The 26,407-nt window shown below is 49.2% G+C and overlaps 1 protein-coding gene across 1 annotated transcript in view; it reads left to right on the forward strand.

Annotated features, from left to right (window-relative positions):
- The window catches only part of PRKCA (protein kinase C alpha), a 290,952-nt gene that overhangs the window by 190,217 nt on the left and 74,328 nt on the right, over positions 1-26,407 (forward strand). Inside the window, exon 4 of the mRNA XM_070480134.1 lies at positions 24,531-24,642. Coding sequence (XP_070336235.1) covers positions 24,531-24,642 — 112 coding nt within the window. The remainder of the gene's footprint in view (positions 1-24,530; positions 24,643-26,407) is intronic.

Consider the following 26,407-nt stretch of genomic DNA (forward strand, 5'->3'; position numbering starts at 1 on the left):
TGTGAAGAATAAATAAAAAGTAACTCAAACTTCAGGGGATGGGTTATTAGAAAAATGTTTATGAGCATTTATAACAAAACATAACTCTCCTCTTTGACTTTATGCTTTGCTAATATTAGCCTCCTAGGTAGTATTTTTCATTTAAAAGGGCTGTGGCCACCCACCAGCACATACACCCCACTCACAGAAGTATTCCACCTTCTCAGAAGATGAAATGCCACTTGTAAATAAATGTCTAGAGAAACGGCCTCGAGGGTAGGAAAGCATGTGAAACAAGACCCTCCTCATTAAACTAATGAAATCACAGTGCCCTGGGTCGATAAGGGAGATGAAATACACCTTGCATCTTGTCGGTGGCCTGTGAGTTCACAACGCCTTTTTGGAGATGAATTTGGCAAAATATAGGGGCTTCCCTAGTGACTCAGATGGTTAAGAGTCTACCTGCATTGCAGAACATATGAGTTCGATCCCTGGGTTGGGAAGATCCCCTGGAGAAGGGAATGGCTACCCCACTGCCATATTCTTGCCTGGAAAATCCTATGGACCGAGGAGCCTGGCAGGCTACAGTGCATAGGGTTGCAGCTGAAAGTGAAAGTTGCTCAGTCGTGTCTGACTCTTTGCAACCTCATGGACTGCAGCACACCAGGCCTCCCTGTCCATCACCAACTCCTGGAGCTTGCTCAAACTCATGTCCATCAAGTTGGTGATGCCATCCAACCATCTCATCCTCTGTCATCCCCTTCTCTTGCCCCCAGTCCCTCCCAGCATCAGGGTCTTTTCCAATGAGTAAGCCCTTCGAATCAGGTGGCCCAAGTATTGGAGTTTCAGCTTCAGCATCAGTCCTTCCAATGAGTATTCTGGACTGATTTCCTTTCGGATGGACTGGTTGGATCTCCTTGTAGTCCAAGGAACTCTCAAGAGTCCTCCAATGCCACAGTTCAGAAGCATCGGTTCTTCGGCGCTCAGCTTTCTTTATAGTCCAACTGCCACATCTGTACATGACTACTAGAAAAACCATAGCTTTGTCTAGACAGACCTTTGTCCAAAGATGGCTAGGAAGACCATGTCACAACATGGAAAATCACTCACAACCCAGTGTTAACACTAGGATGCCAATCTCTCGTGTATCATTGCTGTAACTTGATAAAGGATGTTTGCACGGGGGATGAACTAGTATTCCTTTTCAGTTACACACCACCTTCTGTGGTGATTGACAAGGTGCAGAGCAGCTTGGATTCCAGCCTCATGAAGTTAATTTCAAGCATGGGAAAGACTTAAGCCCCTACTTACAGATATCATTAAGATGAAGGGAGAGCTGGAGTGATTCAGGGCCACTTTCTAATTTGAAATAAAGGCCTTTTGAAGTGCCAAAGCCTGTGGCCCTTCACTCCTCATGTAATTTGCTCCCTATTGATTTTTGAACGGTGCTTGAGGACCTTTTTCATGCTGAAATTTCATTTCTGCTGTTCACAGGACAAGGAAAATTTGATATCCATGTACAACTTGACCAGGCTCAAAATCTCATTTTATTTGATTGCTGAGCTTGTCGTGTACTAATGAGTGGATTGGGGCAGACAGGGGGGCCGGGCTGGGTTCCGGGGCTTTGGAGGTGGTCACGAAGGGTGGAGGGGCCATCCTGCTCTTATTTCTGCCCCCACAAACCTGGAAATTGTTCCTCTGCAGAGAACAGTGGCTCGTGATCTCGGCAGTCTGCAGTCAGAGGGTTTAAAGGACGGTGAAAGACCCTTGGGCCCAGAGCACCCGGCCGTCAGCGTCCCGGAGACCGGGGTGACCAGGGTTGGGGGTGGTTGCTTTTGCATCCTCGGCACCATCACCAGGGCCTTTGTTGAATCTGGCTGAGTCAGCTTGGCCAGAGTCTGATCATCCCCGACAGCTGATGGAGACCCCATCCTCCACCACGCCCCTGATGTCCTGGCCTGCCTTCAACGAGCGTCCTTTTAGGTTGGTTCAGCCAGAGCCCCACTCCCTCGTGTGTGATGGTCCTTCTTGGATGTTTTCCATCCATGACCCCCGCCTGCTCTTCGGCTGAGTCCCCACTCCCCCTTGTTCAAAGTTGCCCCCAGCCCCCACCCTCCCCACAGCGGTGGTCCCGCCCTCTGCCGTGGCCCCAGGCGCCCACTGGACCAGTTCACGCATCATGAGGACTCTGAGCTTAGACCCTGAATGAAGTCAGTTCCTTGTGGGGAACCGCGGTCTGTCATTAAAGCTGAAATTTCCATTTCCTTAATGGACGACAGAGCAGCCTCACATCCTTGAGGAGTCAGAAGGTTTCCTGACGGCCGGCCAGTGCACCCCAGCCGTGTTCCTGCAATCCGCTCTGAGCGCTGGGACCCCAGGGCCCTGCTGTGCTCGGGGAGCCAGCAGGGTGGGGCGGGGAGGGGCTGACCCTCCTGTCTCCCCTGTGGGCCTTCGTAGCCTGGTCGTCTGCGGAGACCGAGGGACAGTGTGTGGGCTGGGACCCCCAGGGCTCCCTGCCGTCTTGGCCCCTCAGGTCTGAGAACAAACATATCAGCTTCTGCAGAGCCAGCCGTGCAATGCCACCCACTTACATCACTTATAAAAGCTTCTACTGAGCTTCGGGGCTGCCCTGGTGGCTCAGCTGGTAGAGAATCCTCCCACGACGCAGGAGACCTTGGGTCAACTCCTGGTTCGGGAAGACCGCTGGAGAAGGGAGGTGCTTCCTACTCTAGTGTTCTGGCCTGGAGAATTCCATGGACTATATAGTCCGCGCGGTCGCAAAAAGTCGGACACAGCTGAGCACCTTTAACTCCTGCTGATCTTCAGCACCAAGCGTCTCACATGCGGGCAGCTCAGTGGCTTTCAGCAGCGGAGCCCGCCCATGTCGCCTGCCCCAGCCCTCCGCTCTGTCCCCCCGCGGGAAGGTGACCCACGGGCTGGCTTAGCTTTGCCTGTGTTTGAACTTCATACGGATGGACTCACATGGTTTGCAGGAGGACGTACGTCTCGAGTGAAATTTGGGGTGTTGATTTTTTCTGTAATTCTCAGCTTATCACATGTTCCTAGAAATAAGTGGGAAGTTCATCTCTGCCGTGTCCTCTAAACTCTATAGTCCAGGGCGGATGCGGCTGCAGACAAGGCTCAAAGCCCAGAGGTTCCAATCAGAGAGGTTTATGGGCCCTGAACTGTGACACTCACCTGCCGTTCTCTTTTCACAAAATATTGTTCCACCTTTTTTTCCCTATTAACCATATGTGAGAGGGGCTCGCTCTGTAGCTTTTTTCACTTTTTCTTTCTAATTGGAGGATATTGTTTACAGCATTGTGTTGGTTTCTGCCATCCACCAGCATGAATCAGCCAGAGGTTTTAAGCGCTTATGTGCGTTCTGGGCACAAGCTGATCACATCCTTCTAGATGGCTCAGGCGGCGTGGTGTCGGAGCCCTGGCCCCGTCCCCTTGTCTCTGGCTGAGCTGTATTTCTGGGTCTGTTTCATCTTCTGTGAGATGGAGATGGTGATAGTCAGGAAGGATGCCCAAAGACAGCTGACATTCTCAGATGTAGGACTACTGGATGAGTTACGTGTTAGATGAGAGAGCTGGGGGGAAATACCTCGTGAGTATTGCTATATGATTTGACAATTTCCTGTCCTATCTCATTGTTTTACTTATTTTTCATTTATTATTTTAAAAATTTTATTGGAGTATATTTGATTTAAAACGTTGTGTCAGTTTCAGGTACACAGAGAAGGGATTCAGTCATATATTATAAAAAACTGGAGGCGAGGATGCAGACTGGTGTTTGAAAACAGTGTGAGGGCTGGTTTTCCCATTTTATATGTGTGTGCACACACACACACACACACACACACACATGTTGTTAAGTTGCTCAGTCGTGTCTGACTCTTTGTGACCCCATGGACTATAACTCTCCAGGCTCCTCTGTCCATGGGATTCTCCAGGCAAGAACACTGGAGTGGGCTGCCATTTCCTTTTCCAAAGGATCTTCCTGATCCTGGGATCAAACCTTGCACCTCCTGCATTGGCAGCTGTGTTCTTCACCGCTGGGGCGCCCATATATATGTGTGTGTGTGTGTATATTCTTGTTCAGATTCTTTTCCCATCGAGGTCATTGCGGAGTATTGAATACAGTTCTCTGTGCTGTGTGGTAGGTCCTTGTTGATTATCTGTTTTATATACAGTGGTTTGTGTATGTTCACCCCAAGCTCGTAATTTATCCCCCCTCACCACCACCACTTTTACTGTTTGGTAACCATAAGGTTGTTTTTGAAATCTGTAAGTCTATTTCTGTTTTGTAAATAAGTTCATTTATATCATTTTTAAAAAGTAGATTCCACATATGAGTGACGTTGTTTTATTTTTAATGGCTCCAGACACCGAATCCTGAGCTGATCTTTTTCTGTCTTGGGGATTCATAAACACAGCAAGTTGCTTGGGATGAGGGTGGATGACAAGGTGTTAAGTCTCTGCAGGATGAACGTATTCCCGTGAGCCTCAAGGTGACACCCAGAAGGAAGTCACAGTTAATGGTTAGTTTCCTTCAGGGAAACATTCTTAAAGAATTATAGTGCTGGTCTTGCATGTCCTTGAGGGAAATCAAACAACTCCTGGATTAATGTTTAGTTAAATGAGCCCCCTGCCCAAAAAAAAAAAAAAATCACTTTGCCTGGTTAGGAGCAGAGGAAATTATTTTAATTGAGAGGTGGTTTTTTTCAATGAGAAATTCTATTAAGGCAGTAGGATTCTAGGTGATGAGTATTTTTCATTCTTTTTTTTTTTTAATGGATTTGCCTTTTTAACAGGGAAAGGAAAAAAAAAAGCCCGGAGCTATTATAGTCTTTCCTCCAAAATAAGTTATGTGTAACTCTGAGATTGCAGAGGTATGCGTCATCAAATTAAGACCCACAGCCTAAAGGCTCGAGTTAGTTAAGAATATTCTAAGAAGCTGGTGATACATGTTCTAAGTGTGCTGGCATTTCATGCTGCTAACCTCTATGATTGGTTTGGGGTTGAGCTCAAAGCAGAAGGCTGTGGGTGGGCAGAAAGGAAAACACACTACGTTTGGGCCCCAGTCCCCCGCCACGTCTTCCTGTCCCTTGGTTCTGGCCTGGTGTCAAGCAGATCTGCCAGGTGAGCTGGTCACTGGTTTCCTAGGATGGCTGTAAAACATCACTGCCAACCGCATAGCTTAGAAAGGAGGCTCTGGAAGCCGGAGGCCCAGAATCAAGGCGTCAGCTGGGCCGGGCCCCCTGCTGCAGAGGCTGTGCATGGGCCGGCGGCGGGGGTGGGGCGCGGGGGATGGGGGTGGGGGGCTTCTTTCCCCCCAGCTCTTAACTCCAGGTGTTTCTGTGCTGTGGAGCATCGCTCCAGTCTCTGCCTTTGCCCTCACACCTTCTTCTCCCCTGAGGCCCTGCCAGAGCCTCCTCTTTCTGAGAACACCCCTCATTGGGTTTAGGGGCCCCTGCGAGACCTTATTCCACAGCAGGTCACAGTTCCCGGTGCTGGAGGTGAGGGTTCAGACTGGTCTCTGAAGAAGCGTGAGAGCCGGTTTTCCTGTTCACTAGCCTTGAGGGGGGAACATGCCCCACCCTTGGCCCTCTTCTCCTGTGAAATGGAGGTGATGTGCTCACCCCCTGGGTTTCGAGCAGCTCATGGGGGCTCAGTGTGGAACTTAGAGCAGAGCTCACGCTGGAGTCTGGACTCAGTCTCTCCTGAACCTCAGCGTGAGCTCTCTTGTCCTTGGACAGATTACGTTTGACACCTGATCTGTTGGGTGAATCCAGACAAGTGGGCTGGTCAGCCTTTCTAGGGGACGCAGGTTGTTGGTAGGATCCAGTAAATTAATGTAGGGTTTGAGCCGGCACCTACCAGCTGCTTGTGGTTGCCGCCGTGTGCTTGCTGTGGCTCTAACCCTGAGATCGAGCCGGCAGAGGAGACTCCAGGAGCCCCCAGATGTCAACCCCAGACCCACCGCAGGGTCCACAGTGGGCGTGGCCTCCGCTGGCCTGTCCCTGCTGCCTTTGGGGCTGAAGTGTGAGAGTCCCGACCTACAAGTACGCTGAGTTCTCTCCATCAACAGCTTTCTCACCAGGGACGGTTCTCAGCCGACCAGCAAGTCCCCAGAGGCCACTGCAGTAAATGCAGGTTTTCACAGATGGGAATGGCAGCGCCGTTCGAGTGCGTTTTAAGAGGAGACTCCCGCACATCTTGTCAGGACTGACTCCCCCACGCGCCCTCTGGGTCCTGGGTGGAGGCTGAGGTCGTGGTGCCCGTGCAGGGCCACAGAGAGGGCAGCGGCCTTGTGCAGTGGAGGTGGCCGGCAAGGCTTCCTTCGCTGGGCCACCCCCCCTCCCCACTGAGGTCCAGGGACGTTCAGCTGCTGCCCGCGGTCCCCAGGTCCACTTCAGTGCGCCACACCGCTCTCTGTGACACCATCTCGTTTCAGGGCGTGGGGGTGGGGGCAGGGGTCCCCATCCACACGAGGGTGTGATGAGACTGGGGTTCTCGGTGGGCTTGTCCCTGCAGCATTTATCACTGCTCCTGGCGCATCGTGAGCACTCAACCAGCATCCGGTCAGTCACTAGTGAGTGTCGCAGCTCTAGCGCCTCCTGTGGTGAAGGGCACAAGGGGGTCAGGAAAGCTTAGGGCATCAGGCCAAGTATCTAAGGCAGATGGATAACAGACATGCGTGAAAGAGGTGACGCTGCCGGACTCAGAGGGCTGTGTGTTTCTCCATCTCACCACCAATTTGCTTTAATTGTATTGATCAGACCCAGACCAGGCCTGGTGTTCCAGCACCAGGGCTGTTGTCCAGCTTATTTGTTCTCAGAATACTTCCTTCTCTTTAGTAGATGTATATGCATTCGTGTATAAAGATATATGTGTGCATATGTGTACACATCAATGTATGAGTGCAGTCATCAGTTTGTGAGATAAATTAACAGTAATGAGGTTCTGATCTCTTCTTTCTATGCCATCCACATTTTTCCAAGCATGCATTGGCCTTAGTTGAAAAAAAGAAAAAAAAAAAGATGCTGAATTTAACTCTTATTGTTTAATCTGCTATGTATCAATGATAAGTGAAAGATTGCTCAATAAATCATTTGGAATAAACTCATTAGTAATTTGGGAGAAAAGTGAATTTAGACACTCATTGTATACCATGCATGAAAATAAACTTAAGAGAGATGGAAAGGTTAAACATAATACAGCCAAACCAAGAAAAAACCAGGAGATGACAGAATTGAAGAAGGCTAGTGAAGACCTCATACAAATTTAAGGACTCCAGGAGACAAATGGGCAAAAGAATTAAAAAAAAAGAAAACCCACAATAGAGGGAATATAGTTAACAAACAAATAGAAAATGTTCTGACAAAGATAGTAAAGTTAAAAACAGGAGTTATCATTACTCGCACATTTAATTAGCAAAAGCTCTTTCAAAAAGGCAAGTTATCAGTTGCTGGTAGACAGTGTATCAGCAGTGTTTCTCCATGTTTCAGGTTGCATCATAAACTCTTAGCTAGCACAGGGCAATATATATATCAAGAACTCTGAAAATCTTGTGGCTTTACTACTTCTAGAAATCTAAGAACAGAAATACAGGGTTTTATATGGATGAATATGTCCACCTGTGTTAACTACCAACAATAAAGGCATAATGACACAAATTATGATTCATGTATGCATTCACTTGAAATTTATTCTAAAGTGATGGTAACATGTCTAAATTCATCTAATATTAAATGAAAAGTAAGATTTTAGCATATGTATAACTTAAAGAGAGACATGTTTTAAACTATCAAAAAAGAAATATACTAGAGTGATGCAGTGATTGAGTGGTAGTGGTTGGGATTCTTGGAAATTCTTTTTCTTCATTTTCTTACTTTATAATGCAGTTAGTTTTAAAGAAGCATTTAAAAAACACTTTTATAAACAGACTTTGAATTTCTAAGAGTTGTATTCCTTAGAACAGCAGTCCCCAATCTTTTTGGCACCAGGGGCAGTTTTGTGGAAGGCAATTTTTCCCACGGATGGGGTTGCAGGGGGTGGTTTTTTGATGACTCACGTGCATTACATTTACTGTGCATTTTATTTCTATTATCATCACATCAGCTCCACCTCATATCATCAGGCATTAGATCCTGGTTGGCTGATGGTTTTGACCATTTTCATGTGTTCACTGGTCATTATATGACTCCCCAAGAAACGCCTGTTCAGAGCCTCAGCTCATGCTATACTCGGGTTGTTTATCTTTCCTTTGTGGAGTGAAAGAGTACAGTACTTATTTTGTTTTAAGCACATGTCTCCATGTGAATAGAAAATGGATGAATAAATACCAAATGTTTTAAACACCAAAGAGATACAAGAACAGAGTGATTGACCTTTAGTTCCGTGTAATGGAGTTTTAGGAAGCATTTTGGTGGTTGGAGAAATCTGAAATTGATTGTATCAATATAGTAAATATAACACATATAGAATTCTGAATCCTTTTATAGCCTGTTGGGGTAGGTACTGAGTTACTGAAAGGAATGCTGAGTTAGTGGGGTAACCGATTTACTTTGAGAACATTTTGAGATTTGTGAATTTTTCATAAAAGTGTTATATAAATTTGAAACTCATATGTGCAGTTGAGACTATTTCACTGATTCTGTCAGGGGTTTTTTGGAGACTAAGTTATATGGAAGCTCAAGAGATAAGTGTCTCATTTGTGGTATTATGAGTTTTTCCAGAGGAAGAAAACCCTTTTTTTTCTTGCAAACAGTTGCAGGAAATTATTGTTTCTGTCTTTAAATTATCATAATTGCGTTTCTTCATCACAGGCTTGTAAAACTATAGAGGATATATGAAGTCATGTTTATTCATTTGGTATTTTGAACATAAGTATAGTAAACTTGATTATGTTAATTTCAGAAGAATAGAACGTGAAGCTTAGAATTAGGCAAATATACATAAGTTTCAATTGTGTACAAGGATTGCTTATAATTCCAGGATAAAATCAAATCTTGTCCCAAAATCTAATTAGCCGCTGTTTGTTAGTATATTTGATGTATGCATTTTCTCACCTCAGTAACAGATGAAATTCAGCCTTGGTTCCTGGAGTTCTCAGCCAGTGTCCTGGAATCTGGTACAGTCTCAAGGGTTGAGTCCAGTGGTCAGGGGCAGAACTAGAGATCAGCTGCATAGCAGTCTATAGGAGAGGGAGAGAGATGGAGTGGGGAGAGAAGGAGGGGGAAGGAAAGGGCGTAGAGAGGGAGGGAGGGTGAAGAGGGGGGAGAGAGGGGGAGAGGGAAGGATAGGGAGAGAGAGAGAGAAGGAGGGGGAGAGAGAGAGAGAAGGAGGGGGGAGAGAGAGAGAAGGAGGGGGAGAGAGAGAGAAGGAGGGGGAGAGAGAGAGAGGAGAGGGCTGTTTTTCAGATGCATAGATGTGGACCTCAGCATCATCCTCTCATTAGTCAGTGCTCCCTGATGCTGTAAATCTGTTTGCAGACTCCTCATTTCCTGGGGATGCTGTGGCGCATTACCACAAACTGGTAGCTTAAAACAACATGGGTGTGCTCTCACGGTCCTGAGGTTGGAAGTCCACGTCGAAGGTGGCAGAGCCGTGCTCCCTGCGAAGGCTCTCCCTCGTCCGTCTGGTTTCAAGGACTCCGGCTGTCCTTGGCATGCAGCTGCACCCATGTCCCTTGTCTCCATCCTCGTGTGGCTGCATCCTGACTGTGTGTGCCTGCATACCTCCCCTCTTCTTATAAGGACACCAGTCATTGAATGTAGGTCCTACCCTAACCCAGGGTGACCTCACCTTAACTAATGACATCTGCAAACACCGTTTCCAAAGCAGGTCTCATCCTGAGGATCTGGGCAGAATGTCATCGGGTTGCTATGTTCAACCTAGAACACAAACCCAGCCACTTCATTATTTAGGTACGACTCTTTAAATTAATTGATTGCACGTTTCCATGTATGTTACCTTCCAAACAAAATAATCTGGTAAGATACATTTTAGATATTTCTAAGATATCTAAGATATATCTTAGAAATTGGGATGGTGGTGGTGGTATGTATTTGTGCATTTCAGGAAAAGCTTTTAAGAAATCCAGATAGGAACTGGTGTCTTAGGAGTATTTACTTCTTCGTAGGCACCTTCCCCCCCTGTATTATCTCATTTAATTAGGTCAGCATGAAGTGAAACTCGCTCAGTTGTGTCTGACTCTTTGCAACCCCATGGACTATACAGTCCATGGAATTCTCCAAGCCAGAATACTGGCTTTTCCTTCTCCAGGGGATCTTCCCAACCCAGGAACTGAATCCAGGTCTCCCACATTGCAAGCAGATTCCTTACCAGCACCTTTTTTTAAATTCTAGCTTCTCATATAATTTCAATTTACTAAATTTGTTGGCAGGATCTTAAAAATGTTACCATGTCTTACTTGTTAACATATGTATGTCTATCTCATGCCACATACTAACTCTTACTTGGCTATTTAAAAGCTGGTTTGGCACAGTCTTAAGCTGCTTGAACCTCAGTTTCCTCATCTGTAAAAAGGAAGCAGTAATTCATTGTCACCTTGTGCAACATTGTGAAAGTGAAAGTGAAAGGTGCTCAGTCGTGTCTGACTCTTTGCAACCAGAATACTGGGGTGGGCCGTCATGCCATCCTCCAGGAGATCTTCCCAACCCAGAGATTGAACCCAGGTCTCCTGAGATGCAGGTGGGTCCTTTACCAGCTGAGCCACAAGGGAAGCCCAAGAATACTGGGGTGGGCAGCCCATCCCTTCTCCTGATCTTCCCGACCCAGGACTGAGCTGGGGTCTCCTGCACTGCAGGTGGATTCTTTACCAACTGAGCTGTCATGGCAGAAGCTAAGAAACACCATGCCTGTCAAGTATGGAGCGCCCGACAGTGTCGATGCCTTTTATTGTGCTTTTTCTTTTCTGGCTTTTTTGGAGGTATGTGCGTGGTTTTTTTTGCCATTATTGGCAGAGAGGCTTTAGGGGTCGACATATAGCAGATGTCCTGTCTTCGCATAAAGATATTGTTATTCATGGGTGTACCATTAAGAATTGCATGCAGCTGTATATAATAGAAAATCTCAAATAACAGCAGATTAAATAAGAGCATTTGTTTCCTTTCCACATGAACAGAATACAGAGGGAGTAGGCAGGGTTTATGGAGCACTTCTATAGAACAAGGATTTCAGGAACAAGGTTTCTCTGCTATACCGTCCAAGCCCATGGCTTCCAAGCATAGTCCCCTCTACCCCAGAATGGCTGCTCAAGCTCCAGCCCTCAGATTGTTGTTTCATGCCACCCAAAGGGCAAAAAGGGCACCTCTCCTTAAGCCGATTTTCAGGAAGTCCATGTGACCCTTTGCTTGTATCTCATTTATCTCATGACCGCACTTAAATGCTGGAGAAACGCTGTCCTTCAGTATGGATCTCAGTGTACCCGCTAAAATGGGGGTTCTGTGACCAAGGAGAGAAGCAGCTGGTGTTCAGGTGATACTGGGCGTTGTCTGGTTTATGTAATCATGGGATATGGTCCGCAGGGCTCTCAAGGGAGCACTGGGGTCAGAGGGTCTGCTCTAGGAAATGAGCCATGTGTGGAGCCCTGTTTCCAGGGCATAAACATCCTGCTTTAGAACAACAGCCTCGCATATTATTTTTCAAACAGCCCGTTCTTTAGTGGAGCGCTGCCTGTGAATAAGGCACAGTGGCTGCTTCCATCCACCTCCGTGACGCACACCCAGGCTGGGCCGGGAGCTGCGGGCACAGCACCTCTGTCCCCAGCTGCCAAAGCCCGTCCCCACGTTGATGGAAACCACTGGCTGGAGGATGCACTGTAATGAGACACGTTTGCTCTTAGCCATCGTCACATAGTTAATTAACCACTTAGTTGCAGCTGTGCTAAAACCCTGATGCTGGGGAAGATTAAAGGCAAGAGAAGGGGACGGCAGAGGATGAGATGGTTGGATGGCATCATTGACTTAATGGACATGAATTTGAGCAAGCTCTGGGAGATAGTGAGGGACAGGGAAGCCTGGCGTGCTGCAGTCCATGGGGTCACAAAGAGTCAGACGTGACTTAGCCAGCGAACAACAACAACAACGACTGATATAAGCTTATATTCCAGGGAAATTGATCTGGAGAAGAGCCAAGTGGCTGGCAGTTTAGGCAGGAGCGGGGCAGGGGTCGGGGGGCTGTAAAGGGCCTCTTGGGGCCTAAGGAAGTGACCAGGGGCTTTGAAGGGAGGACCAGAGTCAGCCTCAGGCCAGGAGCAGGAATTCCAGCCCCCCTGCAGCTGGCTGGGGGCTCAAGTGAGACGGGGACACAGGCCTGAACAGCTTATGATATAAAACATTTTTTGAATTCAGTTCCCTCATTTATCATTCTGATTAACACAGAACATTTATGAACCACAGCCTCTGGGAATGTGGCACAAAATGCATTATACCGTGTTCTCCTCAGCCTCTTCCTGATGAAATATACGAGGAGCCCGAGATCAAAGGCACAGACGTCCAGGCGCCGTCTCATCTCAGGGCCTGATGGGGCGGGGGGCGGCCTGGGACAGCCTGCGCCCTCTCAGCCTGCCTGGCGTGGGCTTGTCTCTTCCTGTGCGCATCTGGTCCTCGGGTCTGTTCCTCTCCTGGCTCCTCGGCTGGCTTCGAGGCTCATCTTTGTTCTTCAGAAGGGCTCGGTCCATCTGTCACCAGAAGCCTCATGTCATTATCTGGCTTACACCAGCATCGCCACTGTCCCCGGGTGGGGGATTACAGGACCACGGAGATCACAACAGCAGATTTGATGGTGAACCGGGGGACAGGCCAAGGTTTGCCCCTAAGGCGCCTTTCGCCTTTGTTTGGGTAACTTATGTGTGGACTGGCCTGGAGCTGCCAGCACAGGCCATCTGCCTCCAGCCTCCAAAAAGTGAGGCGGAGGTGTCAGTCACTCAGCCTTGCCACCCTCTGGACCGTAGCCAGGCTCCTCTGTCCATGGAGTTCTCCAGGCAAGAACACTGGAGTGGGTAGCCATTCCCTTCTCGGAGGGTCTTCCCGACCCAAGGATCGAACCTGGGTCTCCTGCACTGGCAGGCGGCTTCTTCACCATCTGAGCCACCAGGGGAGCTCACACTCTGTACTGTGTGTCCGCTTTCCTTGAGGACACGGGCTGAGCTAGTGACAGAGCCCCCACCGGAAAGCTGAAGAGAGGTCACAGCTGGAGAGACCACACCCCCATACTGCAGGTGTGAACGCCTCCTGCCTCTTCCCTGCACCCCTTCTGTCCATCTGTCCATCGTCTTAATTCTCTCTTATTTCTAGACTCTCCCTCAGAAATGGGCAAGGAAGGGATGCCATATGAGTGAGGCTGATCCCGTTGAGCACAGTTAGCCCCCAATATCACACACCCTTCCCTTGGGAACTGAGAAAGGAAGGGTTTATGGGTTTAAAAAGCCCTCCAGTCTAGGCAGTTTTCCAGGACATGTATTCTGAGTCGGTTGGAGGACGGAGGGTGGGGAGAGTGGCTTTGCAGAATGGCTGACGTGGTGCTTCTCACCAAGGTGGCTGCAGCTGGGCACCTCTGACAAAGGCTGCACTGTGGACGCCAGAACAGGGTGATGCAAAGAAACAGGCGGCGCTCCCTCCCTCACTGTCGCTTCCTGACCCACCGGTCCTCGACCCCGCGGGCGTCACCCCTCCCCGGGGCCGCAGGTCTGAGGACACCAGTTGTGTGGGAGAAGCGTCAGTGATCCTAGCCGAGGGCGGCAGCTGGCGGCCGCTGGCGGGCCTCTCGGTTTTCCCTTTTCCCTCTTTCCCTGGGAGGAAGTGACGGTTGAATGCCTGGCACTTTCGCATGGCCTATTTTCTCCATGGGAAATTTTTTTAAATGCCCATTAAGGCTGGTTTGTATATGCATCAGAGGGCGCAACACAGCCCTCAAATGAGTATCATTATCTTCATCTGCGAACTGAGAGCCCTCTGGGGCCAGCGGGCCGGCCAGGGCCTCCAGCCTCGGACGTGGGCAGCGCCCAGCCCTCCTCGCCCCTGCTCGGCCTCTCCCGGCAAAACCTCGTGGAGCAGAGGTTCTCAGACATGTTCAGAGTCCCTCTGAAACCTTGAGAAGGGAAGGAGGGACTGAAGCCGCCTGTAGGATGCCCAGGAGATGAGGATTTTTCTTAACCCTTTCCTAACCCCATTCTGAGGTTATAACATGAGGGAGGCGGCTACATGCAAATGTGGGTAGTTGTTCCTTACAGACAGCCCAAAATATTGAAGAAGGCAGCCTTTTTTTTTTTTTTTGTAATTAAAAAATTTTCAAGTCAGGCAGACTGTCACACGTTCCCTTCAGTGGCCGCAGTGGTTGCTGAGAACACAGACTCGTGAACACGTGTCTCCCAGAGCAGAGTGTGCAGCCTTCGGGGAGCGCCAAGTCACCCTGTCCCGGGACGGCAGCAGGAAGAGAAGATGCCACCCGCCCCGCTTGTCCCTGACTCGCGAAAACGTGGAGACGCCGGGAGAAACTGGAGAGCCGCGCGGCCACTCTCCGGACGGCCCCTCTTCACTGCGGCCTGGCTTCCTGAGGTGATGAGACACCCCGCTCTCTCGCAAGAGTTTCCAGTGCGCTCCGCCTTCGGAGGGAATTGCATCGCGTCTGGTTGTGAGGGAGCCTCTGTCCTCCAGGCCGGAAGTAGGCGTCCGTCCTCCAGGCAGGACGGAGACCAAGCAGCAGCCACAGGGAAGCGGCGCATGTCAAGGGACGTCGGGCTGCCTGGGAGTGACCAGCGGACCGCGTCTCCATCCAAGCGGTCAGAGCTCTGCCCCCGGCGGCCCCTGTAGCTGCAAGAGAGGCTGGCAGGTGATTCCGTCAGCTCTCCAGGGGTCACTCCAGCGAAACCCACAGAGCTGTTTTTGGGGGGAAGGAAGCGGACTCTGGCCTGTAACCGAGAGGGTGTTCTGGTTCCAGTTCACAGGAGCCCAGCAGGTCCCAGGAGCCGGAGCAGCCATTGCTATGCTGACGGACCGGCGTGTCGGCCCAGGAAGGGCGCCCGCAGTCACTGCGCCTCAACGGCCTGGCTCAGGTCCAGCCTCTCTCTTAATTGTCCTGGGCCCGTTTCGTATGGGGAGCTGGATCCACGTGGCAGCTGACCAAAGAGCCTTGAGGCTCGGAATCCGTTTGATCAAGAAGCACCTGAAAGAACTCAGCTCTGAGGTTCCGTGATGAAGTTGTCCTCTGGTGAGGTGGCCGGGGTGGTCTAAGTCTTCATCGGTCATCAACACGGATTTTGCTCTTTCAGTGACTAAGTTAGCACGCCTATGCTGCTAACAGGTGTTAACCCCTGGTTAACCTGATGAGCCCATCTACAGAGGAACTGGAAGTTCCATAGAGAAAACTCAGGCCAATCTTGCTATTCAAGAAAGGTGGCTCCTTCTTCCCTGAAATTTTAGATGAACTGAACTGTCCAGTCAATGAAATCTTGGGGCTGCAGTCTTCAGGACTAACAGAGCCGACTCAAGAGATCCCTGAGTGCTTGAGGCCCATGAGCTGGCATTTTCTTGGTAATGACTCTGTGGTTCAAGTGTGTCTTTAAATTGCTGATCCTCAGATGTGTTCCCTGAATTAAAACTTGACAAAGATTTGAAACTAAGTTCAGAGTCCACACCAAGAAAAAGTTCTCTAAAAATACACTTAGCAGCAGTCATGACAACACATCAGCTTGTTCTTGTTGCTCAGTTGGTCAGTGTATCGGCAGCGTGAATACTGAGTGGGTGTGGATCGAAGCCCCTGAGACCTGATACAGGGCAGAAAGCCTGGCATCGGGCATGGTGTGGGGTGAGTGTCCAAGGGCAGTGTCCAGCCCCTGAGTCACAGGCCAGCTTGTCCAGCTGCCCTCGGAAGGTCCGAAAGCCCCTCCTGGTGACTCTGCCCTCATGATGCTTTGGAGGAGGAGCAGGAGAAAGGATGTTCATTGGAAGGACTGAAGCTGAAGTGCCAATACCTTGACCACCTGATGCAAAAAGCTGACTCATTGGAAAAGGCCCTGATGCTGGGAAAGACTGAAGGCAGAAGGAGAAGGTGGTGACAGAGGACAAGATAGTTGGATGGCATCACCGACTCAATGGACAGAGTCTGTGGGCAGACTCTGGGAGATACTGGAGGAGAGGGAAGCCTGGCATGCTGCAGTCCATGGGGTCACAAAGAGTCAGACACGACTGAGTGATTGAACAACAAGGAGAAAGGAGCATGTGCTTGAACTGAGTGTCTCTCGGAAGGTGTTCTCTGATTCCTGGCCCCCTGTGGCTGTTTAAATCTAAATGGATTAAAATAAACAAAAATTCAGGTCCTCAGTAGAAGTCATCACATTTCAAGTGCTCAGCAAATAACTGGTGGTCAGTTCAGTGGACAGTGAGGTGGGTCCCCTGGGCAGCCCTGGGCTGATGGACAAATCCCTGTCTCCTTGTACATCATGAGAAAGTCTCCCAGGGTGAGGGATGTGCTTCTCTGTAGAAATGTCTCTGTGTACAGAACATGCTGTCTTCTGAGCACCAATTAGATTCTTTCTGAAATGGCATCACTTTGGCTGTTGAATGCCGTGGGCTTGATCAAGAATAACAGAAAAATCGCCTTCCGGAACGAACGGAATGTTCGAATTGCACGTGTCGTTGAGGCTGAATAAAATCCGAGCCTGATTTAACTTCTCTGGAGTAGCTGATGGTAAAGACGAGGGCCCCACCGGCTCTGAAATGTGGCTTTGTGGGGCTGCATCGGCAGGCTTCCCGTCTGCTCCCACGGTGATGATGGGGATCTCTTCCTACCTCCCTTCCCTGATGCCACGCTGTTCCCCTCTAGTGGAGTTCGGGGGTATCTGCCTGCTACTCCAGTAGTGGAAAAGGGAATCAAGAGAGAGTAAAAGTGGACGGTGTCACTGTCGTTCCTTGCACCGTGTGTGTTCACAGGCACCTGTGGTAGTGTGGTTTGTAGTAGTGAAACTGAAGTAACCTAAATGTGTAGGAATTGGGGATTGGTTAAATAAAAAATGGTACAGCCTTATGATGAAATACCATGCAGTATTATGTGATACTGCTTTGTAGTTAATGACATAAAAAAATGTTTGATAGGAACTGATTTAAAAAAGTAAAAAAACAAAACAGACAGATTAGTCTGTTTATATGATTCTTAAGAAAACATGCAAATCCACACACTCTTTTTTGAATGAAGCATACCCCAAGTATATAATTTTCCTTTCTATTTTCTAATTTTATTTTAATTAATGATTTTATTTACATAAATGAGCATGTAAATAAACAATTGAAAATTATTAATGGGTGGAGATCCAACCAGTCCCTCCTAAAGGAGATCAGTCCTGGGTGTTCATTGGAAGGACTGATGCTGAAGCTGAAACTCCAGTACTTTGGCCACCTCATGCAAAGAGTTGACTCACTGGAAAAGACCCTGATGCTGGGAGTGGCCGGGGGCTGGAGGAGAAGGGGATGACAGAGGATGAGATGGCTGGATGGTATCACCGACTCAATGGACATGAGTTTGAGTAAACTCCGGGAGTTGGTGATGGACAGGGAGGCCTGGCATGCCGCAATTCATGGGGTCGCAAAGAGTCACACATGACTGAGTGACTGAACTGAACTGAACTGAATAATATTTTATGATAAGCTGCACATGAAGAAAAAAAATAAGGTTGTAAGCAGAGAGGTTGCCGGACATCAGGAAGTAAATATGGAACGTAACTTGGAGAGGATGGCCTCTTGGGAGGTGATTGTTGGGAGTAGTGAGCAGTGTGGGTGAGGAGTCCGAGGCTGCGGAGGAAGGGCGCATCCTGCCTGCCCACTTTGGACTCCCCAGGAAAGATGCAGGAATGCAGTTTCTGCCTCCTCTGCTGTGTTCAATCAGTCGAACAAACACCAGCTGCTTGGGAATCTTCCAGTCTGAGAGGGAGGTCCGAAACCCAGCCTTCCTGAAAGTAGCGCTGTGCTTTCTCGAGTCTCTGACAAAAATCCACGCAGTGCCCCTCGCTGCCCACTGTCCACCCCAACCACGTCCTGCGTGTAGGAGCGATCCCACCCCATCTCAAGGGTCGGCTGGGGCTCCTCGTGTGAACAGCAGCCCACTTCTGTCTTTGCTAAATGAAACAAGACTCTGGAATCAAATGTGTCTCCGTGTATCTCTGATTTGTTCTCAGATAGTCCTCTAAACTTGGCCATGAATTTTTTTTAGGAGACAGCCGTTGAGAACTGGCAAGGGTTCACATAATTAAGATGCTTCTTGGGTTCCTAGTCTGTTTTCCTCTCAGACTGAGGCACTGGAGCTAACCAAATCCTTCATTAGAACAAATATTATTTGGTGCTTTCAAAAATGCTGTAAAAGTTTATCTCATAGAGAATAGATGGGTGCTTGCCAGCATTTAGGGTGGGGGAGAGTTGGCTCTGGGGGCAGATGGTGCAGGGGCTTCTTTGTGGGGCTAGAGTCCTTCGATGTCATGAGTGTGAATGTGATCACAGAACTACACACACACTCGCGAGTGAGTCCGTGTAAACTCTGGTGAAATCCACACAGCAGCATTGTACCAGTACCTGCATCTGGATTTTGATCCTGTTCCTGCAGTTTTGTAAGGACACCATCATTGGAGGGAGGCTTCCCAGGAGGCGAGTGGTAAAGAATCCACCAACCAGTGCCAGAGACACGGGAGATGTGGGTTGTAAGACAGATAAATGTAAGTCGATTGTTTTCCTTAGGGAGTCAGGTTGGCTTTAGGAAAGGAAAACAAATGGTATATCCTTGGAGAAACACCCATGAGCTCCCGAGTATGGAGTATCGATCCAGAGGTTGAGGAATGTGTGGGGGGTGGTGTTCTTGCCCCCACCGCTGGCTCTGCGATGTAGGGGGAGGGACCCACCAGCCGCTGGCTCTGCCATGTAGGGGAGGGACCCACCAGCCGCTGGCTCTGCCATGTAGGGGAGGGACCCACCAGCCGCTGGCTCTGCCATGTAGGGGGAGGGACCCACCAGCCTTGCTGGATGTGTCCCGCTCTAAAATAGAACTAAGGATCTTCTATCTCTGGTGACGGTTAGTTTTTCATCTTAATGAAACCCCGGGCTTCTCAGCTGGCCCTGGTGGTAAAGAACCCGTGGGTTCGATCCCTGGGTTGGGGAGCGCCCCGGAGGAGGACACGGCAGCCCACTCCAGTGTTCTCGCCTGGAGAGTCCCATGGACAGAGGAGCCTGGGGCCACAGTCCAGGGATCACAGAGAGTCAGACGCGACTGAAGGGACTGAGCACACAGGCTTGCAGCCCCGTTTTATTCTGATGAATAACATTGACATCTACAGTTGGACCACTTTGTCAAACTCAGCTTGGCTGGCAGAAAGAGTCTATGGGTTCTTTGCCCAGCTATGCAAGATGCTGTCATCATTAAATGTGAAGACGCAGACTCTTTAAAAAAAAATTCTATATAAATCTCTAGCAGCAAGGCTAAATAAGCCATAATTTACGTATATTAGGGAATACTTAAATCAAATGAGTTAGATCTTTCTGTAACGACATGGACAGGTCTCCAAGATGTATCGTCTGAGGAAAAGAGCAAGCCACCAAGGGAAGCATAAAACATAATGACGTTCACGTAAAAACCGGGTAACACATAAGCCTCAGAGAGAGGACAGTCAAACGGCTCTCCTCTCGATAGATACACAAGTAGGTTGCCTCTGGGGAAGTGAGGAGACAGACTAGCTTCAGCGGTAACAGTGAGAGGAGCCTTTAAACACTGTCTAGAAGATTTAAGTTATAAAAGTGAATTCATACATTATCTATGTCATCCAAATTGCCACGGATCCCAGCTGAATTTATTTGGCGACAGTTCTGCCGGTTCACAAGCCCATTCAAGGGAGAGCCTCCAGGGTGAAGGAGTTTGGGCGCAGCTGTTGTGTCTGGTGATGAAGGGGCTTGTCTGCAGCGTCTCCAGTCCAGCAGCCTGCTGGGAAGGCATCCACAAGGGATCACTGCGTGGCACGGGGTCCTCCAGCCGCCAGCAAAACGGAAATCTTAATTAAAAGCTATAATATAACCAGCATCTCCTTACTTTGTAATAGCCTCTATACATTGCCATCGTCTCAGGAAAACCTGACATATATAAACATTTATTAATTACAGCTTCCAAATTCCAAAAGAATCTTTAATGGTTTAGCTTGAAATTCTGACATTAAAATAAGATGCTTAAAATATGCAAGTATTCAAACCACAAAAGTGAAAGTGTTAGTCACTCCGTCACGTCCAGCTCTACAATCCGTGTCCATGGACTGCAGCCTGCCAGGCTCCTCTGTCCGTGGGATTCTCCGGGCAAGAATCACTGGAGTGGGCTACCATTCCCTTCTCCAGGGGATCTTCCCTGACCCGGGGATCAAACCTGGGTCTCCTGCATTGCAGGCAGACTCTTTACTGTCTGAGCCCCCAGGGAAGCCGTCAAACCACGAAGTCTAAATATTATTCATCAGAAAGATAAGGAATATCCTTATTAGCTTGGAGGAGCAAATGGCAGCCCACTGCAGCGTCCTTTGTGGAAATTTTCATGGACAGTGGAGTCTGGCTGGCTACAGCCGTGGGGTTGCAAAGAATCAGACACAGCTGAGACTCACACACACACACACACACACACACACACACCCTAATTAGTTATCAACTTCTTCATTTCACCTCAAAGACTATCTATTGTGAGCCTACTGTGTGCAGGTGGCATGTGAGCAGGCTGGTCCTGGAACCTGAGAAGGACTGTCAGAGGCTTCCTTGCCCAACACACGATGTCCAATGTAATGGTTAGACTCCTATCCTGGTTACGTAAAATCACCTTCATCTGATGATCTCATTTTGATAGTACTCTCAGGTTAACAAAAAGTTTTAAATACGAATTTTTTAAGTCATAGAGTTTTTGTTTTTTTTTAAAAAACCAAACGAAACAAAAAACCTGCTTCCCAAGAAGTTTAAGATCGCAAAAACAATGCCAGACTCACCCTTGGAGCAAAGTTTTGGTGTTGCTTGTGTGGGTGACATTTAGACCCAAGCCTGGCTCATGAGTGTGACTCATGAGAACATCTCAGATGGTGAGAGTAGGGACCTTCCTAGTGCTTAGAGGGAGCAGCTTGAAGGAGCCTCGCTGCTCTGAGCAGCTGAGCAAGGCCCACCCAGGGCTTCACTGAACAACAGTCCTTTCCGGAAGCTCCTACACCCCGAACTGCAGCCCTGAGTGACGGCCACTTCCATCCTCTGAGAAAGCTGTGGGGCGTTCACGCCAGGGTGACCTCCTGCCAAAAGCCTGCCATCATTTCACTCACCAAATTAAAAGGGCTTTTGAAGGGATGTCCCTTTGAATATAAACATCCTCATCAGAAAGCATCATTGATTGCCTGCCTCCTGGGGAAGGAGGGCTTCTAACTCCTCTAGAGGTTTCACATTGCACGTTGCTAGATGAGTCTCCATCCTGGAAGCCTGCAATTTAAAACTCATCTAGAATACGCCTTCTGGATGCTTACAGATAATTCAAGAAGACGTCCCAGAAATGCAAGGCTCATCAGCCTCAAAATACTGTGCACTGGAGACCCATGGGTTTACTTTGGATGTATTACAATGTGATGGTGATGACTTTGAAAAGTCCTGGTAGAAATGCTGAGAAATTTTCCAATGATGTTGCTACATTATAAAACTAAGATAGGAAAAGCAGGCTAGCAGATGCTTCCAATAGAACTTGAAACTCTCCTGTGTTATTTTTTCCTAAGAGGTCTAGATTTAGACTTCTAGGTTAGACTTCGTCAGTGCCTATGAAAATTGGTTTAGTCAAAAACGTTTCTTCTCCCCCAAAGGTGTAGACGACAGAGCATCTGAACGAAGCGTTTCCCGAATTCATTATAATATAATGTCAGGCTTGTGACATATGACAGTGGGTTTCACGCTGCACTTAATGAGAGGTTGCCAGTGCCTGGAGAAATAATAAGTAAGATTTGCATGTGTTGCACGAAATGAAGAAAATGTCGCCAGCCTGGTGGCAGTGCTGCTTTGGTGCGTAGACCAGTCGCGTGTCTGTGGCACCAAGTGTGGCCAGACTTCCCATCACTTCTGTGTGGGTAAAGGGGGGTGTCCCCAGTGAACGGGCCGGACAGTGTGCTCTGTTCAGGACCTGCAGGTCCCTCTCACACGCGTGTGTTGGTGGTTCACTGCACGTGAGATGAGAGATGACTTTAGAGGCTGCGAAGACAGATTTCTGCATACAGGTGGCCTTGCCATCCCAGGAGAGCCTATTGTGTTTATCTCTTTTCTCCTCTTGCTTTGGTTTCCAGGAAGCCAAGAGACAATGTTAATACTTAATCGCCAGCCTTGGTTCTGGTCCAGTGGCAAATTCAGCGCTGTACTTTAGGAAATCTCTTTTATGACTGATGAGCATGTTACGGTTGGAAGTCGTCTTCTCTCGTATTCATCCCGGCATTTGTCAGTTGCAAAGCCCTTTCTCATTTGTTCCCCAAGTCCCACTCTCCGGCTAGGACGTTGGCTGTATTTCTGCTTCATAAATAAACGCCATGACTTTTCCAAGGCTGCTGAGCTTGTATCAAGGCTGGATTCAGGTCGCAGGTCTCCAGAACCCTGTAAAGCCTCTTGCAGGAGAGATGTCAGCCGTGAGAAAGCTCCCGCACACGGGGGTGGTCCACGGGCAGGAGGCCGTGTTGGTGTCGTCACTGTCATCGTAGGCACGGTCCTTGGCTGCGTGTGGATTTTAGGGTGTGTGACTCCCGGTCTCCTCCCACACCTTCCCAGGTGAGAGCCTGGAGGAGGAAGCCTGGGTCTTCCTGAAAAGTGAAGCCAGCCCCCACGTGCCATGCCAACAGATTGATGTGACGGCCGGCTGGCAGGACAGCGCCTGGGGCTGCCGTGCGCCCGGGCTCAGGGCCCGTGTGGGAGCTGCCAGGCTGGATTTCTCTCGCCGAAGGTTGACGCCATCCTTCTGCAGGGACGACGGGCTGTCCTTCCCCCTGGCCTCCACGCCGCCCTCCACGTGGTGGGCACAGCCTGTACTATCCGTCCTGGGAACTTTGGATTAGCGCTGACGCCAGCCTGTGCCCGTGATATTCTGTCCAGCGTCCTGGGATGCTGGGAGAACTGGTAAGAGGAGAAGCTACCCCTTCAGACCACGTTCACAGCTGCTACTGGCCAGGAAAGTAACCGCCCAAGGAAGGTGTTGATTTCTCTGACCCCGCGAGACATTTCTGAATAAACTAGTGGCTGCCTCAGGCATGGACACATAGGTGCACCTGGAACCTCTTAGGCACTCGCTCAGCGTTTGTGGAGAAACCTCCTAAAGCAGGGGCTCCCCGCCTTCACATCCCTGCCAGCCTGAGGCTCGTCTGCAGGGCATGGTGAAGCCTCGTCCCTGGAGTTTAATTCAGCTGGTCTGGGGAGGGGCTCCGTGATTTAATTTCTAACAAGTTTCGGGTCATGACAATGCCACGCAGGGACCGTACTTCAGACAGCACCGTCCTGAAGCAGAGATTGGCAGACTTGTTCTGTAAGCGCCAAGTAGTGTTTTAGCCTTTGTGGGTCACTGGGGTTCTGTCACTCGACTCGGCCATTGTATCTACAGAAAAGGTGTCAGGGAATGAGCACAGCTGCGTTCCAGTAAAACTTTATTTATAAAATCAGTGGTGTTCTTGCTTCAAAAAATATGTGTTGTGAATATTAAAAAAAAAAATTTTTTTTTAATGTTAGGAGCCAGAGCCTCGTTCTGAGTGAATTTCTGAAAGCTCTCACATGGGAACCAGTGTTAAAGTCTTGGCCGTTGTTCAAATCTCGAGACTTTGAAGATCACTAGCATCTGTGTGTGTGTGTGTGTGTATCTGTCAGTCCTTCCGCCGTGTCCGACTCTTTGCGACCCCGTGGACTGTAGCCCACCAGGCTCCTCTGTCCATGGGATTTTCCAGGCAAGAATACTGGAGTGGGTTGCCATTCCCTTCTCCAGGTTTGAACCCAGGTCTCCTGCACTGTAGGCAGATTCTCCATCACCTGAGCCACAAGGGATGCCTATGGTGCTTGGGAAATGGTGCTGGTTTGGGTCTGTGTTTGGTCTTGCATGTATTTCTGGAAGCCTTGTGCGAAAGGAGGTGGCCCAAACTCTGCTGACTGGGTGCAGGGTCACTCGGCTGAGCCTCACGAACACACCCTGACTTGGGGCCCGCTCTGCTTCCGCCCACGCTGGGCCCTGGGGACATGCTTGACCGTGTGGTCTGAACCGCTCTGCTCGCCTGGAGTACCTTGATCCCCTTGATGGCTCTGGCTCCAGAAGCGGTGGTTCTGGTGGAAAGCCCGACGTGTGCAGATCATTCCTAGAAAGAGGAGGTGCGGGTGTCCAGTGGCTCCCGAAACGGGAGCCCCGCCGCCGTAGGACATCAGAGGACGGGCCCCACCATTGCCGTGGGGACGGGAGGGGCAGGCTGGAGCTTGGCTTAGTCCGAGACGTGGTCCTCTTGTGACTGACAGTCTTTACACCACTTTTCCCTGCAGGACCCCAGGAGTAAGCACAAGTTCAAGATCCACACCTATGGCAGCCCCACCTTCTGCGATCACTGCGGGTCCCTGCTGTACGGACTCATCCACCAGGGGATGAAATGTGACAGTGAGTATGTTTTCTGTTCTTTTGCAGCATGCCTGGGGCCAGCGGGGCCCTGTGATGCTCAGGAACCTTTCAGAAAATCGGTAGATTTCATTCAGATATGGACTCAATTACAAAAGTATAGAATCTCTCCACTGGTGAGGTTCTAGTTTATTACATGACTTCCCTGCCTAATTATGAACCCAAAAAAGCACCTGCTTTCATGCAGTTGGTGCTGTCCCCAGTTTTTCATGGTAGAAATCTCCAATCACTGTTAAATGCAGACTGGTCAAATCCCCAAGCAAATGCCACGTGTTGAAAGAAGACACCCCACCCCCAGATTCCACATTTGGTTCAGCTTCAAGATGAGCTGAGCATCCACAGTCATTATCCGCCCGTGTCTCCAATTAGTGGGTGGACTGTGGAAAAATCCAGTGGGTTCTCCTTGGAGCCAAAACCACAGTGAAAATAAGAACAGGATCTTGCTTTAAGTTCCCTCGTCCTGCATAATTATGGGCAGATCAGATCCTACCAGGCAAGTGAGAGATGAAATCCTGGAAGACACCCAGCCTCTCCCCTTCTCCCTTCTTGTTCTGCATGTGTTTGCACCAACTGCAGGGGGAGAGAAAGACATCTCTTTTTTTCATAGAAACTCTTTGTTTTGATTAATCTCATGTAATGAGGTTCCCCAGGCTATTTATTTGTTTCAATAAAACTTTATTTTTAGGGCAGGAGAAGGTAATTGGGGAAGGTAATGACCGAACCTGTTTTTCTAGTAGATGAGGAAGAGTTTGGGTACAGTGAGCATGTTGTCGCTCGATAATGCTGCTGTTGTGACCCACAGCCTCATCTGTCCCCACACGGAGCAAAGACACGCGCCTGCATCTTCTTCCCTGGGGATCCGTGGTAACCCTCCGCGGATACAGGGGCCAACTGTGTAATTCTCTGGAAGGGATCCGTGTCTAAGAGGACCCATGCGGTTCAAACCCACGTTGCTCAGGGTCAACTGTACATAGAAGACAGACTGTGTGATCTTTATGGAGGAGATGGGTAGCTTCTCGGAACGCAGGCTTCACCTTCCAAGCCCTGGACCCTAATAGCCTCGAGAAACCCCTGTGATCCTCAGGGCTGGTGGTTTCCTGTGCTTCCAGAGATTATCGGATTCCAAAGACACCGCTTTTAGGGTTAGTGCGGATTCTAAGTGCGTTTGTAAATACACTTTTGACCATTGTAAAACTTGGAGCAAAAGGGAATACGCGGCTGTGTTAGGCACTCGACCGTAAAAAGTTGAAGGTGACCTTGAGACTGATGCCCACTGACTCAGCGGGCAGAACAAGCCACGTGTCTTCTGCCACATCCTCTTCCGTGTCGGCCGGGACCATAACCCGTGCCCTTAAATAGGGGTGCCAGCTGTACCTTCTGGGTGGACCAGGATTGGGTGCTGCCAGCTTTAACACAGGCCAGGAATGAATGCATCCTCGAGGCTGAGCTGAGTCTCCATCGAGCGTCCCCAACAGTTCGGTTCATAGTTGTGTTAGGATCAGAGGGTGTTAATGGTTACCAAGGAATGTCCTAATAGTAAATAAATGGTATAGATTTGAATTTATTAGCCAAATATATTCTAACAAAAGGCCTTCCCTGGTGACTCAGTGGTAAAGAATCCATCTGCCTGCCCAAGCAGGAGATGTAAGTAAGATGCGGGTTCAGTCCCTGGGTTGGGGAGACCCCTGGAGGAGGAAATAACAGTCCACTCCAGCATTCTTGCCTGGAGGATCCCATGGATGCAGGA

This window comes from Odocoileus virginianus, chromosome 17 (assembly GCF_023699985.2).
Source record: "Odocoileus virginianus isolate 20LAN1187 ecotype Illinois chromosome 17, Ovbor_1.2, whole genome shotgun sequence".
NCBI lineage: Eukaryota > Metazoa > Chordata > Mammalia > Artiodactyla > Cervidae > Odocoileus > Odocoileus virginianus.